The sequence below is a fragment of the Sus scrofa genome, chromosome 17 (genome assembly GCF_054392235.1).
Source record: "Sus scrofa isolate SSC_HxYL_T2T_F1_AM1 chromosome 17, Sscrofa_HxYL_maternal_Yorkshire_Landrace_v2.0, whole genome shotgun sequence".
Lineage (NCBI taxonomy): Eukaryota > Metazoa > Chordata > Mammalia > Artiodactyla > Suidae > Sus > Sus scrofa.
Genome location: NC_139399.1, coordinates 56,154,172 through 56,171,337, shown reverse-complemented (window position 1 = coordinate 56,171,337; position 17,166 = coordinate 56,154,172). Strand labels below are relative to the sequence as shown.

The 17,166-nt window shown below is 53.8% G+C and overlaps 1 protein-coding gene across 3 annotated transcripts in view; it reads left to right on the top strand.

Annotated features, from left to right (window-relative positions):
* Nucleotides 1-17,166, top strand: part of CDH22 (cadherin 22) — a 131,987-nt gene that overhangs the window by 42,841 nt on the left and 71,980 nt on the right. For all 3 annotated transcript variants that reach the window (XR_014832457.1, XM_085004074.1, XM_021077733.2), the window contains exon 2: nt 14,782-15,440. Coding sequence is in view for 2 of the 3 variants with exons in the window: in XM_085004074.1 (XP_084860200.1) it covers nt 15,177-15,440 (264 nt within the window). In the remaining variant the exon portion in view is untranslated. The remainder of the gene's footprint in view (nt 1-14,781; nt 15,441-17,166) is intronic.

The following is a 17,166-nucleotide window of genomic DNA, read 5'->3' as shown; positions in this document are numbered from 1 at the left end:
TTTTACAGATGGGAAGGCTGAGGCCCGGAGAGTTGGGGGGATGCAGTTAGGCAGCTATTACAGGGTACGGGGGGTCATGGAGGCAGAGTGCTAGGGTGAAAGCTCACTGCTTTGGAGCTGGATCCTAGCCACATGGTCTCGAGCAAGTAGTCTTTTCTTAGTGACTCTACTTTTCATTAATAACTGGAGAATCTAAAGCCCATCTTGGGAGAATGTGTGAGGCTCGCCTAAAATAACCAGAGCTTGCACTGGGTGCGTGTTGGATGAAGCCTTTACACACATCTTGATGAATCACTGTGAAAATGTGTCACTCGGGGTTCCCGTCGTGGCACAGCCGAAACGAATCCGACTGGGAACCATGAGGTTGCAGATTTGATCCCTGGCCTCACTCAGTGGGTTAAGGATCCAGCATTGCCGTGAGCTGTGGTGTAGGTCGCAGACACGACTCGGATCCCACGTTGCTGGGGCTGTGGTGTAGGGTGGCAGCTGTGGCTCTGATTCGACCCCTGGCCTGGGAGCCTCCAAGTGCTACAGCCCTAAAAAGGAAAAAAAGAAAGAAAGAAAAAGGGAAAAAGAAAATGTGTCACAGGCTCTGGGGCCAGACTTTCCTAGTTCAAGTCCTAGATCCCCACTTCCTGGCAGGGACTTTGCACAAGGTACTTCACCTCTCTGTACCCCAGTGTCTCCATCTGTGAAATAAGAAGAATAAAACAGACTGTGGCACAGATTAAACAAGGTAACTCGTGTAAAGTGCTTAGCACAGCTCAGCCCAGCTGGCTATTTTTAGCTCGTCAAATGGACACATCCTGGCGCATGGAAAGCACCCTGTAAATGTTGCCTATTAGTATTATTATCACTGTTACTGAATTAGATGCTCTGGAGACCTGGGGATAAGTGTTTTGAAAGAGTCCCTGTCATGATGCTGTCGACAGGACCCTGTTCCCAGCAAGTCCTCTGATGAGCCTTGGGAGCCCCCATTTGACCTTCCATTGTACCGAAGCCTAGGGAGGGCAGGGACTTGCCCAAGGTCACCCAGCACTGCAGGATCAAAGCCAAGTTCTAACCTAGTCCACTTGCCTCCCAGGCTGGAGCGCTTTCTCCTGTGCTGCAAAAGGACACATCCCTTAATGTCATCTGCTCAGGTTGCAATAAAAATTAACTACCCTGAATATGTGCATCATCAGTGCAGCTCCAAGACGGAGAAGGGGCTGAAAGGAGATGTGTCACATTTGCTCCTGGGGCATCCACGCAGTCCCTCTCTCTCTTTTGAAATTTTTTTAAAATTAAAGTATAGTTGATTTATCATGTCCTGTCAATCGGTACAGCAAAGTGACCCCTTCATACACACACACACACACACACACACATATACATTCTTTTTCTCCTATTATCTTCCATCATGTTCTATCACAGGGGATTGGCTATAGTTCCCTGTGCTGTACAGCACGACCTCATTGCTTATCCATTCTACATGTAATAGTTTGCATCGTCCAACCCCAAACTCCCCGTCCATCCCACGCCCTCCCCTTCCCCCTTGGCACCAAGTCTGTTCTCCATGTCTGTGAGTCTGTTGCTGTTCTGTAGATAGGTTCGTCTGTGCCATAGTTTAGATTCCACATAGAAGTGATGTTGTGTGGTATTTGTCTTCCTCTTTCCGACTTACTTCACTTAATATGAGAATCTCTGGTTCCAACCATGTTGCTGCAAATGGCATTATTTCATTCTTTTAATGGCTTAATAGTATTCCATAGTGTGTATGTACCACATCTTCTTAATCCATCCACCTGTCAATGGACATTTGGGTTGTTTCCATGTCTTGGTTATTGTCAGTAGTGCTGCTATGAACATAGGGGTGCATGGGTCTTTGTGAATGATAAGCAGTCTCTTTAATGGTTCCTTGGAGGACTCTCCACCCCATGAGGACTCCCCCCAGCCTGCTGGTTTCCTCACTGTGGCCTTGGTGAGACCTGATGCTTAGATACGGGATGGATACCCCAAGAGACCTTGAGTGAACAGAGTGAGGGTGGGGCTTCACCCTTGGCCAGCCCAGGTTCCCATCTCCCCTGCCAAGTCATCTGTGCATCCTTCAGGGCCACTCGGGGCCACCTTGGTTCTCACCCCAGTCCAGAGGGTAGTGTCTGAGTGAGGGTGATGGGTGGGGACTTTCCCCCTAAGGTTGCTAGATTAGAAGCTGATGCACAGGAGTTCCTGTCGTGGCGCAGTGGTTAACGAATCCGACTGGGAACCATGAGGTCGCGGGTTCGATCCCTGCCCTTGCTCAGTGGGTTAAGGACCCGACGTTGCCTTGAGCTGTGGTGTAGGTTGCAGACGCGGCTCGGATCCCGCGTTGCTGTGGCTCTGGCGTAGGCCGGTAGCTACAGCTCCGATTCAACCCCTAGCCTGGGAACCTCCATATGCCGCGGGAGCGGCCCAAGAAATAACAACAACAACAACAACAACAAAAGACAAAAGACAAAAAAAAAAAAAAAAAAAAGAAGCTGATGCACAGGAGCAGAGAACCCTGCCATGGACCCCCAGTCTCTGCCCCTGTGGATCCTTTGCCACAGACAAACTTTAATACACTCAGGTCCAGGGGAATCTCCCTCTGGCTGGAGCCACATATTCCAGGAACTGGGTGGGGGAGGGTGAGACCCAGAGGGAGCCTCCAGGCCCCTGGTAGGATGGAGGAGCTGGGATCAGGTATGTTTGTGACATGCACAGATGTGGTAAACACAACAATGAGAGGCAGGCAACCAAGGAGGCAAAAGAGGGGGAGAAGAATATGGAAGGGAAGGCAGAGACAGACTAGGAGGAAGAGCAGAAGAAAGGTGGAAAGCAGAGGGAAAATGAGAATGACTGGAATGGGATGTATCAATCACGGTATATTCATGCAACGGAGTACTATACAGTAGTGAAAAGGAAACACAAGAACAAAGATGAATCTCAAAAACACGATACAAACAAAATGCAAAAGAGTATATACAGGATGATTCCCTCTATCTCAAGTTTGAAAACAAGCTAAATTCAGATGTTAGGAATGCATAAGTAGGTGGTAAACTACATAAAAAGGCAAAGGCACTAGTTATCCTAAAAGCCAGGAAGGGAGGATGCAGTGGTTATGGTCAAAAGGGACACAGTGGGGGAATTCTGAAGAGTGGGTGATTTTCGGTGTTTTGATCAAAGGGTGATCTGTGGGGTTCATCTTATAATTATTTGTTAAACTCTGCATTTACGTTTCATGCACTTTTCGTTACAAATGCTGAATTTCACAATTTTAACTGATTACCAAAGTGGAGAAAGAGGAGGAAAGAGGAGGGGGCAGCTCAGGCGTGAGAGGGAGAAGGACCTCCCGGGGCTCAGCTTGGCTGGCATCACAGCAGGGCCCTGCCCCCCATCCGGCCGCATTTGTAAAATGGAATAAATATTGACACGGCCAGGATGGTATTCAATTTGTCCTGATCACTGGGCTGCGGTGAGTTCTGACAGGGCGCGGTGTAAAACAGCAGCTCGGATGTAATTTCCACTGTCAACATGATGTACAGCGGGCTCTGCCTGCGGCACCGGCAGGCAGGCAGGATGGGGGCAGGGCGGGAGACAGGTGCAGGCCAGGGGCACCTGGGGTGGAGGGTCCAGGGGGCCAGCCCAGGGCCGGAGAGCAGTGTCAGTCAAGGGATGCGTGTATATGTGTGTGTGTGTAAGTGTAAATGTGCATACATGTATATATTCATAACACTCATAGGTGGTCAGGCTAAGTAGACAGTCGGCGTGGGATAAGCCGTGTCAAGAGGTGTTCAGGGGAAGGACATGGTTCATGCTTAGAACCCAAGGCAGGCCTTTTCTTCCTTCCCAGCTGACACTGAGCACGTCTTTGCCCATCCTCATCACCGTGCCCGCCACCTGCCACCATAGCCTGGCTGTGTGACCTTGGGCAAGTCTCTCAACCTCTCTGAGCCACTGTCCCTTCTTCTATAATAGAAATTATAAGGAGAGCTGTTGTGAGATTTCAAGCAGATCATTGATATAAAGTGCCCTGCATGGAACTAAGTGTTACCTCTTATTATTAGCTAATTGGATGGCACTGTGCCTGGCACACAGTAAAAGTTCTATAAATGTTATCTATCATTATTCTCACTGACTCAGAATCAGCTCAATATATGCAACCTGCCTGCCTTTCTTCTTCCTCTATTCCTTTGATCTGCCAAGGCTGTTCCCCCAAAGCAACAAAGCTTGGGACAAACGCCACTCTGTCCCGTCAGCCCCTGGCATTCTAATCAGAGTGAAATGAGATGGTGAAGGAGGGCGATGATAACTTACTCTGTGGTGTTATGGTGAGGAGTAAGCAAGGCGATGCCCATAAAGTGCCCAGACAGTACCTGGCTCTTAGTAGGTGGTAATAAAAAAAATTATTAAAAATTGGGGGTCGTACCTGATGTTGCTCCCCCCTCATTCCCTACGTCTGACCCGTCACCAGATCTGGTCTATTTTACTTCCTAAATATTTCAAATCTGTCACCTTCTGTCCATCCCACGATGGGCTCCTTGATCTGAGCCACCACCACCACCTCTCACCCAGACACTGCCACTGCCTCCTCACAGGTCCCTGGCTTCCGCTCTTGGCACATGTGCAGTTTGTCCTTTAAGCCTCAAGCCCGTGATCTCTTTCAAAACCAAGTCTGATCACATCTCCTCTGCTAAAAATCCTTCGATGCCTTCCCATTTCTCTGGAGCCAAAATCTGAACTCCTTAAGCCCTTTCGTAAGTCGCTTCTCCCCCCACAAGCTGTGCTCTGGCCCTTGAACTTTCAGGCCCTCAGATGTGGCTTTGCATGTTCTAATGACCTAGGCCCCAGTATGTCTCTCATCTCTTACATTTCAGCTCAAAAACCCCTTTCTTGGAGTTCCCGTCGTAGCGCAGCGGAAACGAATCTGACTAGGAACCATGGGGTTGCGGGTTTGATCCCTGGCCTTGCTTAGTGGGTTAAGGATCTGGCATTGGTGTAGGTAGCAGACACCGCTCGGATCCCGTGTTGCTGTGGCTCTGGCGTAGGCCGGTGGCTGCAGCTCTGATTGGACCCCTAGCCTGGGAACCTCCATATGCCACAGGTGTGGCCCTAAAAGGACAAAAGACAAAAAACCAAAACAAAACACAAAAAACAACCCCTTTCTTGGGGAACTGCCCCCCCGCCCCTCCCATCCCTGGCCCCTCCCCTGTGAAAGGTGCGAGTCCCCACACTTACCCTTCATGGAACCTGACTCCTTTGGTAATTGTATATTTACTTGCGAGATGATTGAATTGATGAATATCTCCTTACACACACACACACACACACACACACACACACAGAGAACACTGGGCCATAGGAGCAGGGACTTTGATTTATCCACTGCTACATGCTCTGCCTCCAGCTCGGTGCCTAGCATAGAGTAGGTGCTCAATAAATACTTGGTGAATCAGTGAGTGGAACAAACAGAAGGAAACAATGCCACAGAAAGGCAGCCCAGCGGGAGGTGGTGTGGTGGTAACCCCACCATGTGGCCTTCCGTCCATCTATACATTCTTTCATCCATTCACCCACATTCAGTAAAACCCACTCTGAGCAGGGCACAGAGCTGGAGGGCAGGGATGGAGGCGCCCACAGCCAGCTGGCAGGGTGCCGAGACCAAGATCAGGGAGAGCCTGATTCTTTTTTTTTTTTTTTTTTTTTTTTTGTCTTTTGTCTTTTTAGGGCCACACCCAAGGCATATGGAGGTTCCCAGGCTAGGGGTCGAATCAGAGCTGCAGCTGCCGGCCTACACCACAGCCACAGCAATGCGGGATCTGAGCTGCATCTGCGACCTACACCACAGCTCATGGGGATCCTTAACCCACTGAGCGAGGCCAGGGATCAAACCCGCGTTCTCATGAATGCTAGTCGGGTTCGTTAACCACTGAGCCACTATGGGAACTCGCGGAGAGCCTGATTCTGAGCCCCGACTCAGACGAGTGAGCATACTGGGGTTGGGGGTGGGGGAGGCAGAGAGATGGCCCGGAGGAGAGGGAAGTCAGGCTGGGCTCCGAGAGGTGGGTCAGGGTTGGATCTGGGCAACGTGGGAGAAAGGTATTCCTGGCAGAGGGAACAGCAGGAGCAAAGGCCCAGAGGCGCTGAAGGAGTAAACAGGGGTTGGCCTCATCTGCCCAGAGAGATGGGCATGTGAAAGATGCCTTGACAGTGACGTAGAGTGGGCGGGTCCAGACCTCACAGGGCTGTGAGTGGCCACATGTGCTATGGCTAAAGGCTCAGGCTTTGGAGCCAACAGCCCAGGGTTCAGATTCCAGCACCGCATCCTCCCGCTTGCATCTTGGGCAATGTTCATGAACTCTTTGTGCCTCAGTTTCCTCATCTGAAAAATGAGGGCAAATAACAGTACCTACATCCAGGGATTACACGTGGGCGGAGTCACTGAGCGTGAAAAGCTTTTTGCTACTCTGAATGGTAACTAATGGATGCCAGGCCCGAGTCTGGACTTCATCCTGAAGGTGAAAGGGAGCTGGGGAAGGTTTTGGACAGAACCTTCCAGACTAAGCTGGGCTTCATGAAGGTGCATCTGGTAGTAGGCTCAGCAGAGACTGGGGACAAAACTGGGGCCCTTAGATCAGCTTTACAGATGGGGTGACCATGATTAGCGGGCGCCTATGGCCTCAGCTTTACTCATCCCCGCTCCCCTGACCTCCCCGCTTTGCCTCCCTGGATCACAGTCCGGCTACCAAGCCCAGAAACACTGGCACATCCTGACCCCCGACACAAACACACCCAGAGAGACAGTCCCCACCCCAGCTGGCAGTGCGGCACCGAGCTCGCAGGATACATGCCTCACCCCCAGGCCCCAGGAACAGCCCACGGGCTCAGCCCACGCAGAGCAGCCCCCATCCACTCACTCCACACTTACTCTCGCATGCACGGAGTTGTTCTAGTGCTGGGACACAGCGCACGTGCGTGCCATCCTGCACACGTCACTACTAATGGAAATGCACACATGTGCTCAGGCACGCGCATGCTCAGGCATGTGGCGGTAACCGGTCTGCTCTCTTGTTCGTGGCTCCACTGCCCGGCACCCCTCCACGCCTCAACAGCTCCTGTGCTATGCTGGGACCGGTTCTGGCCTAGAGGGAGAGTTTGAGCTGTAGAGATCATTTCTCCCCAGGGAGAAGGCAGCCGCCAAGCACAGAGAGCTCTGGGCTCAGGATCCAGCAGGCACTGTGCCCCTGGGACTCGGACAGGGCAGACAGGAGCCAGGCGGCCAGGCACAGTTCTCCCTGCAGAGCTGGGAGCCAGGTGGGCATGGAGGGAGGGCATCTACATGCCAAACCAGTGCACGTGGAGCCGAGAGTGAATGAACGAGCCAATGAATGAGCTGCCTCTTCCCGCCTCAGCCTTCCCCCCCCCGCCCCCGGCACCAGCCTAGCCCTGGAGTGGGTGGCGGAGGGGAACCACCCCTACCCAGCACAAGTCCTCACTCCTCTGGAGTGAGGTGCACGCAGCAGCTCGTGGCAGTTGTTAAATAAATGCACGAGTGAATAAATGAATGACCTGGTCAGGGTACTTTGAACTTACTAGGGGTCCAGTTGGATTTTTCAAGTGACCAGAAGTAATAATGATGATAATAGCAATAATAAAAAGAGCAGTCATTATCATTACACTAGCTGGCCTTTGTGGCCAAACCCTGTGGATGCCTTCACATGCATCATCTCATTTATCCCGAACACTGGGTCTGGGAGGTAAGCACTGTTATTCCCATTATTCAGATGAGAAAACTGAGACTTAGGGAAACAGAAAATTCCCAAGGTCACACATACAGTAAAATAATAGAACTGGGACTCAAACCCTGGTCTCCCTCTGAACCCTGTGGTTTTAGATCACCTGGATATTAAATCCTGTCCCAGCAGTAGGGGCCAGGAGTGTGGGGGAGGAGGCAGGGGTGAGGAGCCCCAGGCTGCACCATCAGATCTCCTGCTTTGTCCTGTGGGGGTGAGGGGGTGGCGGTCACTGGGCCAAGCCCCTCTTCTTGGTCTTGGCAGAGTGAGAGGCTGGGAAACAGATGTGGGAAGGGGAGGATAAGAATCCTTCCCTCTGTTCCCCCAGGGAGACAGCCAGATGACAAAGGAGGGCCTGGAGCCACTGAGCTCACAGTGATACAGCCTTGGCAGCAATGGTACTAGGGCACTGAGAAATCAAGAAAGGACATGCTGGTCACCCAGCCCAGATTCTGGAAGGATACAATGTAGGCAGTGGCAATGATGCCCAAAGGACAGATGGGGCTACAGCAAATCAGCAAGGCTGGCAACTTCTCAGTGAGAGAGAAAGACACATTGCCCAAGCAGTTCCCAAAATCTATCTGTGGAAAGATTTCACTGAGGCTCTCCCAGGCCCCAGCTCCATGCTTGGCTCTGCGAGGTGTGAGTGGGAAGTAGAAGGGAGGGCAGGAGGAAGGAATAGGTATGATCTCTGTCCTCTAGAAGCTTGTCATCACAGCTGATACCAAATCCCAGAAGAAGACCCTGCCATAGAGGTCTGCGGGGGTTCAGAGGGGAGAGAATAAGAGTCTGAAGGAAGATGGGCTGGAGCTGGATTGTCAAAGCCCAGAATCGATAAATTTGGTGGTTCAACAATATCATCAAGGGTAGATTGTTCCATCATTTCTTAGTGGGTGCCTTTGGCCTCTTGGAGTGGCTCCCCTCGTTATCCCAGAATGGCTGCTCTTGCTCCAGCCATCACCTTCTCACACATGCTGAAAACAGAAAGTTTCTCCTCAAGGCATTTCTTTTTAAAGAGTAAAAAATGTATATCCAGAAGCTCTCCAGGAGTGATTCCTGTATATGTCATTAGCCAGAACTGTGTCACATGATACTTTCTAGACCAATCACTGCTGGAAATGGGGGAATGGCTCTTATTGGCTTAGACTAATCACTGTTCAGAGGGGAGGGGCTGAGCACATGGCCAAGCTGCAAGAAGGTGACTATCTAAGCAAAATGGAAGCAAGAAAGAAGGATGAGGGGAAAAATTAGCTGTTAGCAGCCGGCCCATCTTTTCTGTTTTGCACCTCTCTTTATACACCATAAAAGCCAGCCAGCCAGACTGCTGAGGGAAGGGTAGGAATTGGGGGAGCAGGCAAAACGAACCTTCAAAAATCCCTAGAGGGGCTGCCACCCACCCACACGTGTCTCCACCTGCTCTCTTCCCAGCCTCTCCCAAATCCACTCCAGTCACGCCTGCACACCTACCACTCAACCAAAACAGCTTTTATCAAGGCCACTGATGACCTCCGTGTTGCTAAATCCAATGGTCAGTTCAAAGTCTGTGTCTGACTTGACCTGTCAGTAGAATGACCATATAATTTATCATCCAAACCGAGAGTGAAAGGGGGTCGGACACTCGTCATAGTTATGCCAGGACAGCAGGTGTAAAGTGGAACCGTGACAGGCAAAGGTGGAGAGGCTGTCACCAGCTAATGCCTCCTTCTTCCTTTCTTCTGTGGGCTTCCCCAGTACCTCTTCTCTCCTAGCCTCCCGTCCCCACCCCCAGTCTCTCTGTGTTGAGGTGCTGGGACCCCTTCTCCATCTATGCTCCCTCGTTCGCGAGCTGACCCAATCTCAGCTCTAAAAACCATCCAAGTGCCCAGATTTATATCTGCAGCCAGGACTTCGCCCCTGAGCTCCTGACTATTAGCACAGTTGCCTGCTTGATGTCTCCACTTGGACTCGCCAAACGTCCACAACTTGATTGTAATACATCCAGACGAGTCCCCGATGGTCTCCCCAGGTCTGCTCTGCCCACGCTTGCCTGCAGCTCAGTGAAAGCACCTCATCATTTCCATTGCCCGGGCTGCAGGTGTGGTCAGGCTTGGTTCCTCTCTTCCACTCGCACCCCATTTCTGATCCATCCACGTATTTCATGATCCAGCCATATTCCTCAGCACCTCCGCTGCTCCTGCTTGGTTCAAGCCCCCTTCACTCCTCATCTGGCTTATTGAAATAGCTCCCTTGCCCCCTCCTAGCCCCAGTATCCCTCTGTTTAGAACACAACAGCCAGCCTGGGTGAACTTTCAAAATGTAAACCAGATCATGGCATTCCTCTGCCAAAACCCTCCCAAGAGTCACAGCTCACTCACAGAAAATCCCAAAGGAGGTCTTGCAGGCTCTGACGCCCAGCTCCACATCTCTCTGTCTTCATCTCCTGCTGCCCTCCTGCACTCTCTCCAGTTCAGCGACCCTGGGCTCATTGCTGTTTCTCCTGCACACCAAACATGCACTGACCTCAGGGCCTTTGCACCTGCTGTTCTCCCAGCCTGGAATGCTCTTCTCCCAGCTCTGTGCACGGCCATCTCCTTCCCTCACTCCAGATCTCTGTTCAAAGTATCATCCTCACTGTGGGGCCCTCCCTGACCGTCTTGTATAAATTATCATTTATAAGAGGTGATTGAGAGAGAGAAGGAGAGAGCGAACCACCCCCAGCACTTCCGGGACCCCTTACTTTGTTTTTCCCCATAGCTCTTACCATCATCTGACATGTTATTTATTTGTTGTCTGACCCCCGCTAGACTTGCAAGGGCAAGGACTCCGTTACTTTTCATTGTGACACAATGAAACAGCACAGAGTGGCCACTCACAAACATCTGTGGAAGGAATGGACATGCACCAGATACACACACACACACACACGCGTGTGTGCACTCACACTGGCATCCATGATTGCAGGCATGTGCCTGCACACATATAGGAACCACACGTGTGGTGGGAACTTATGTGGCTCTGAGAGCACACGGATTATAGGAAGTGAGGCTGAAGAGTAGACGGGACAAAGCCAGCATTTATTGAGCCAGCCTGGGGCTCGGCTTCTCATCCCATTTGGGATTAAACAGCTGGGCAGTAGGTTGGGACATGCGGCCCAGAGAAGGCTGCCAAGATGCCCAAGATCTTACTGAGAGACCCAGCAGGACCGAACACAGCCCAAGGCACCACAGCTGCCTCCCTGAAGGACTCAGAATATGCCAAGGTCCTGTAGCTGATGCCCACTCGGGAAAGGCAGCTGGAGCAGGAAGGAAGGAGGGCGGGAAGAGGCTGGAGTGTCTAGGGCAGTGCTGGCAGGGCCGTGTGGAGTGGTGGAGACTTGGCCAGTGGCCAGGGAATCTGGCCAACGTGCCCAACAGAGGAGCCAGTGGGCTGAGGCATGAAGGTCCAGGCAGGGGGTCGGGGGGTGTGTGGCCATGCGGGCCTCACCCTGCAAACGACAGTGCAGGATGTGCCCTGCCCGGGGTGGCCTGCCAGGAAGGCAGGTGGGAGCTGAGACACAGCCACCCTTGTCCTGCCAAGTGTGCTTCTGCGCACTGGGCTGCGTCCACTCGGAGGGCCATCTTTTCCTATCCCCTCAAAGATGCCCTCTGCCAAGGGGAATCTAAGTCCTGGGTTCGAGGCCCCACTCCATCACCAAGTATCCTGTGCTGCTCTGGACAACACTCGTGGACTCTGCACTTTTCTAAAGTGGGCCTTGACTTTGCAGCCCTTCCACAGCGTGCTCCCTCTCCTCCCCAACACCCCAAATTCCGCCTGTTCAAATCCTTCCTTCGCTTTAACTCCAAAGGCCACCTTCTCTGTGACCCTACTCTGTCACAGAGTCCCTACTCTGCACCCAGCTATGCCTGGCCCTCCAAAGTTGAAGGATTCCCATCATGAAATTCCCTCATAGCCGTGTGCCATTTCGGTTTTTATTGTATAAAGTCCCTCCAAGCGCTTCTCTGCACACTCAGAATGAAATGGACACTGCTTTCCTTCTTCCAGTCCTGCTCCATCTGGCCGGCACCCCCATTTCCTGAGGCATCTTCGGCCACCCCCTTGCTCTGTACCAGCCACCGTGGCCTGCTTCCCTGTTCCTCAGCTTGTTCCAGCCTCTGGACCTTTGCACATGCTGTTCCTTCGGCATGGAACCATGGTGTGCCTGGCTCTTTCTCATCCTCCCAGATCCCCCAAATGTCACCTCCTCCGAGAGATCCTCCCTGATACCCTGTGTACAATAGCACACCCACCGCAGCCCTTCCATCCCCCTCTTCCTCCTTCTTCCCTGCTTTATGTTCCTCCTTAATATTTATCGCTCCCTGAAATTATATTGTAGATTCCATTCCTTTGTTACCAGAAGGTCAGCTCCATGAGAGCCAGGACTTTATTGCTTTATTACTTTGTCCCTCGTGCCTACACAGGGGGCCGGTGTCAGGGAGGCACGGGTAAATATTTGTAGAAAGAGTAAACGAATAACCAGAAGAATAACCAGAAGAATGCACCTCTCTCCTGATAGCTGAGTAGCTGATTACATCCTGCTGCCTTAAACAGAGACATGATTTTCCAAGTGTGTTGAATGAATAAATGTAATGCATTTCTGTCTCCCCAAATGTAGTAGATGCTAATGTTTGATGAATGAATGAATGATGGAATCTTAGTGTGTCCCCCTCTTATTAAAGGGGTTCTAGAGAAAGAAAGGAGAGAGAGGGGAGAGAGCCCCAAATGGGGTGCCTGCAGACATTGGGGGATCTCCCCTTGTTCCCCCTTCCTGCACCCCCATGGCCCTCCCCAGAGGTGGCCCCAGCATCCCCCAAACCCTCCCTTCCCCCAGCCCTTCCCCTCTGCGTCCCTGCAGGGCTGTGATGGGCCCTGAAACTGCCTGATGGAGTAAGGGGATGAGTTCCTGCAGCGCGCAGGGAAGTCATAAGCTGCAGGAAATGAAGGCTTTGGAGCGGTGCCTCCTCCTCACCCATAACTCCAGCCTCATTACGACCAGCCCAGGCCATAACGCTGGGAATCAACGCACCGGATCCCCAGGGGCGGCAGCACAGCTCAGGCACTGCCTGTGGAGCAGGGTCACCAGGGTGGGGGAGGGTCTGCCAGCATCCCTCGGCTGTGCCTTCATGCCAAGTGAGACCCCACGGAGTGGGTGAGGAAGGGGTGCTAGGGATGCTCACAGTGGGGTCAGGAGTTCTCCTGACGTCCATTAGTTCAGGGTGGGTCTGGAGGGAGAGGGAACAGCTGGCTTGGGGACTTTTCAGCTCTTCCCTAGGAACCGATGTTGTCTCATTCTCGTTGCCCTGAAATGCACTTTTAACCCCCTCACCATCACCCCCACCTCCCCACAGATGACATCTACCCCAGAACCCCTTCCATAAAGAAACCCTGGAGCTGCTAGTGGGAAAGCGCCCTGGGGAGTCACGCATCTGCAAAATGGGTATAAGACAGCAACTTTCACAGTTGTTGTGATTCATGGGAGTTAGTGAGTTCAAGTTATGAGAACTGCCAGCTGTGGTCCTGGGTCACAAGAAGTGATCGGCCTGTCTTCTGCTCCAAAGATTCCAGCCACTTCCCTCATCTGCAGGAGGACCTGGCTGGGGGCCAGGCCAGTCCCTCCCAGATCCTCTGCTCAGCCACACACCTCATGTTTCCAAGCTGACTCCCCAGACTAGCCAGACCACCCCCAACCTGCCTGCCCACTCCTCTGCCAGGACACCCATCCTTTTCTAACCACCCGTCAGAGGCCTCCTCCTCCAAGAAGCAGCCCTGATTCCCTCCCACCCACCTGCCCCTTCTGGACACGTGTGCCCACTCTCTTCCCAGAGCCCCCCAGGTGCCAGGTTGCACCCCCTTTCAGAGCCCTGATCACACACCACCAGGCATTCAGGTGGGTGCACGAGGGGTCTTAACTCTCGCATCACTGAACTGTGCGCTTACTTACCTTTGTCTTAGCATCCAGCCCATACCTGGCACAGAGTCAAAACTCAGCGCAATAGAGTTGTTGAACTGAGCTGAACTCGGTTTGGGAAGAGAAGTGGGGACCGAGCTCCTCACCTCCACTTATGCTTCTCAGTGCCTGAAACTCCTCATTGCCGTCCCCTGTAAACACCCACGTTGAGCCATTATTCATCATTATGGCTTGAGTAGGAGTGAGTCCCTCAGATCCTTTCTTGCTGAAAGCAGGATCCGATGGAGGGAGGGAAGCAGAGATGGATGGATCTGGGGACGGCAGTGCTGGTCCAGGAAGGGGGCGAGGTGGCTCTCAGACTCTGGGAAAGGAAGGTCCTCTGAGGAGGATGGGGGGACCCCAGCGGCAGGCTCAGAGGGGAGGTGACCCTGCCCAGAGCCACACAGGGAGCCTCCAAGCAAGGCCCTCTGGGACTCTGGCACCCCACCCCCAAAAGGAATGTGGAGGGACTCACAGGAGATCAGAAGGCCCTCCCTGGGCTCCTGTGTATCGGGTAGAATGAGTGGAGGGATGGGTGACAGGCAGGGCGTGGGACTCCGCACCCAGAAGGCTTGGGAGCTCTTGAAGAAGGGACAGCTCCTCTTCTAGGATGGGGGTTTTCTAGAGGGTGGGCTGGGCTGGAGAGATTTGCAGCCGTGAGGTGTCGGGGGCAGGGAAGGCATCTTATAAGGTCCCCGCTCCTGTGGGCCCGTGGCCTATGGAGGCCCACGAAGAAACAGCTGGAGGAGGGGTCCATGAGGAAAGCGGGTGCCGGGAGAGGGTGAGAGAGAGAGGATGTGTGAGGTGGGAGTTGAAAGGAAGTTTCCAGGGCTGGGGGGAGGGGACAGGACATGACTACTTGACTGTGAGCCCAAGAAGGCAGGAACGACTTGGTCTTGTTTGTCCCACCCTGCACCGTGCCAGGCACACTGTCGGCGTTTAATTAGTACCCGAAGGACAAAAAGATAGACGCAACCTGCCCTGTCTCCTCAGAGAGCCTCCTCTGATGTTTTCTCGTTTCTCTCGCAGGCTCCTGGTCGGGACGGCCCCTAGTCCCCGAAGGATCCGCCGGACCCCAGCCAGCACCCCTGAGCGCAGGGACCATGGCGCACCCCCGACTCCGGAGCTGCAGAGGCGCTGCCTGGTGATCCGGCTGCGGCCGCGCCAGGGGGGCGCGGGCGGGGACCCCGGGGGCCGTCCATGCCCCGGGTGCGACCGCGCCCCCTCCCTCTGCAGCCGGGCGCCCCCAAGGCTGGGCGGCGTTCAGGGCCGCGCGCCTGTCCGGGTGCCCCGTCGGGGGCGGCGCCCCGGCGGCCGCGCTGAGGCCACCATGTGACACTGCGCCGCTCCGTCCTGCCATCGAGCGGCCACGCCCTGGTGCCTCCCGTCCATGCTCCTGGGCCCAGGGCCCTGGCAGGCCAAGCATGAGGCCGCGGCTCGACGGCCGGGGGCTCCGAGCGGGAGCCGCGCTGTCGCCGGCGTTGCTGCTGCTGCTGCTACTGCTGCTGCTACCGCCGCCGCCGCAGCTGCCAGGACCCCTGTGGGCGGCGGGCACGCCAGCGCCATCGGAGCCCCGGGCTGCGCAGGACGGCGCGCCTGGCACAGGCCGCGTGAAGCGCGGCTGGGTGTGGAACCAGTTCTTCGTGGTGGAGGAGTACACGGGCACCGAGCCCCTGTACGTGGGCAAGGTAAAGTGGGATCCCCATCCACTGTCCCGCCCCCTGCCAGGACCCGGGAGCCCCCTGGTAGATGCAAAGGACCCCAGTTCCCCTTCCCCCCCATCCCAGTCCCCGTGGCCGCCTCCCAGCTGCCCCCGGTCAGGGGCGGACAACAGAGTCATCCCTCTGTTCCGTGCCCACCCACATCTTTTTCTAGTCTGTCTCCCTTTGGCATCCTGGAGCAGAGAGTGCACTAGGTAGACCCAGTTCATTTTGTAGATCAATGCCCGGAGAATGTAGAAACGAGTTTGCCAACAGGACGGTGTCACACACAAACTGTCCCCTCTCTGCTTAAAATTCTTCAATAGCTTCCCATGCCCTAGGGGTCAAGCCCAAATGCCATCCCACTATTGGCTAAGTTCTGGCCGCCCAGCCAGCCTCATCTCCTGCCACGCTCGCTGTGAGTCTCCAGCCACAGCACCCCTCTGATGTCCTTCTGATGGTCCCTCTGAGGCCCCCTCACAGGCTCCTGCCAGCCACCCCCCAGATTGTTTACTTCCCCCAACTGCTCTGTCCTGCTCCTTCTACTGCTTGCTGCATCTCACAGTCAGGTCCCTGCTCAGAGGCCACTTACTCAGAAAAGCCACCCCGGATCACACCAGGCTAGATCGGATCCTCCTGTATGTGGCCGTCCCTCCCTGTTCTGTGCCCTCCAAGGTCCTGGTATCTTTGCTTCATGACGCTTAATTATGCATGTGTTTGTTTGATTATGCAGTTGAGGCATGTCTCTCCTGTTAGATTGTGTTTGTTTTGCTCACTGTAAAATCTTCAGTGCCTGGCGCAGACATTGCTCACTGACTGTTCATCGCGTGAATGAATGAGAGCTACTTTCTCAAACTCTCTGAGTAATTGTTGTTTAATGTGGCTGAAATCTGTGCCCTGAGTGTCAGGCGCTGAGAAGGACTTTTGTTCATCTCTTCAGTCCCAGAGCCCTCATGGGTATGATGCTGGGGAGGCAGAGGGAAGTGAGGTCCAGCCTCTGCCATTTGCAGGCTCCCCAGAGTGGCAGAGACACCCTGGTGCATAAAAAGCCTCACGGGTCATGGAGTTCCCGTGGTGGCTCAGTGGTAACAAACCTGACTAGTATCCATGAGGACACGGGTTCGATCCCTGGCCTTGCTCAGTGGGTTAAGGATCCAGTGTTGCCATGAGCTGCGGTGTAGGTTGCAGACATGGCTTGAATCCCGTGTTGCTGTGGCTGTGGTGTAGGCTGGCAGCTGTAGCTCTGTTTCGACCCCTAGCCTGGGAGCTTCCATATGCCACAGGTGTGGCCTTAAAAAGCAAAAAAATAAAAGGCTTCACAGGTCAGCACCTGGCACTGACTAGGCATTCAGAATAGGCATTCGATAAGTGGTGTCTGTTGGCTGGCTTCATGGAGGGGGTTTCTAAATGCCTGAGCTGGGTTTTGACGTATGAGTAGGTGTTCGGGCTGATGAGGAAGAGGGCAGAGTCGATGCAAAGCCCTGGAGGCCTGCTGGAGCCTGGCTTCTTCAGAGACTTGGCAGCAGTTGAGATGTTGAGGTGGAGGGTGCTTGTAGGGCATGAACAGCAGGGCGGTGCCCAGGGAGTGTTTGGCTTCCGCCGAGGCCAGTCAGCGTTCCAGGAACGTTTGGTCAGCAGAGATGGGGGAAACCAGCTGTGGAGTTTGCTGTGTGCTTAAATGGACCTGAGAACTGGGAGGCTGACCAAGCTGCTC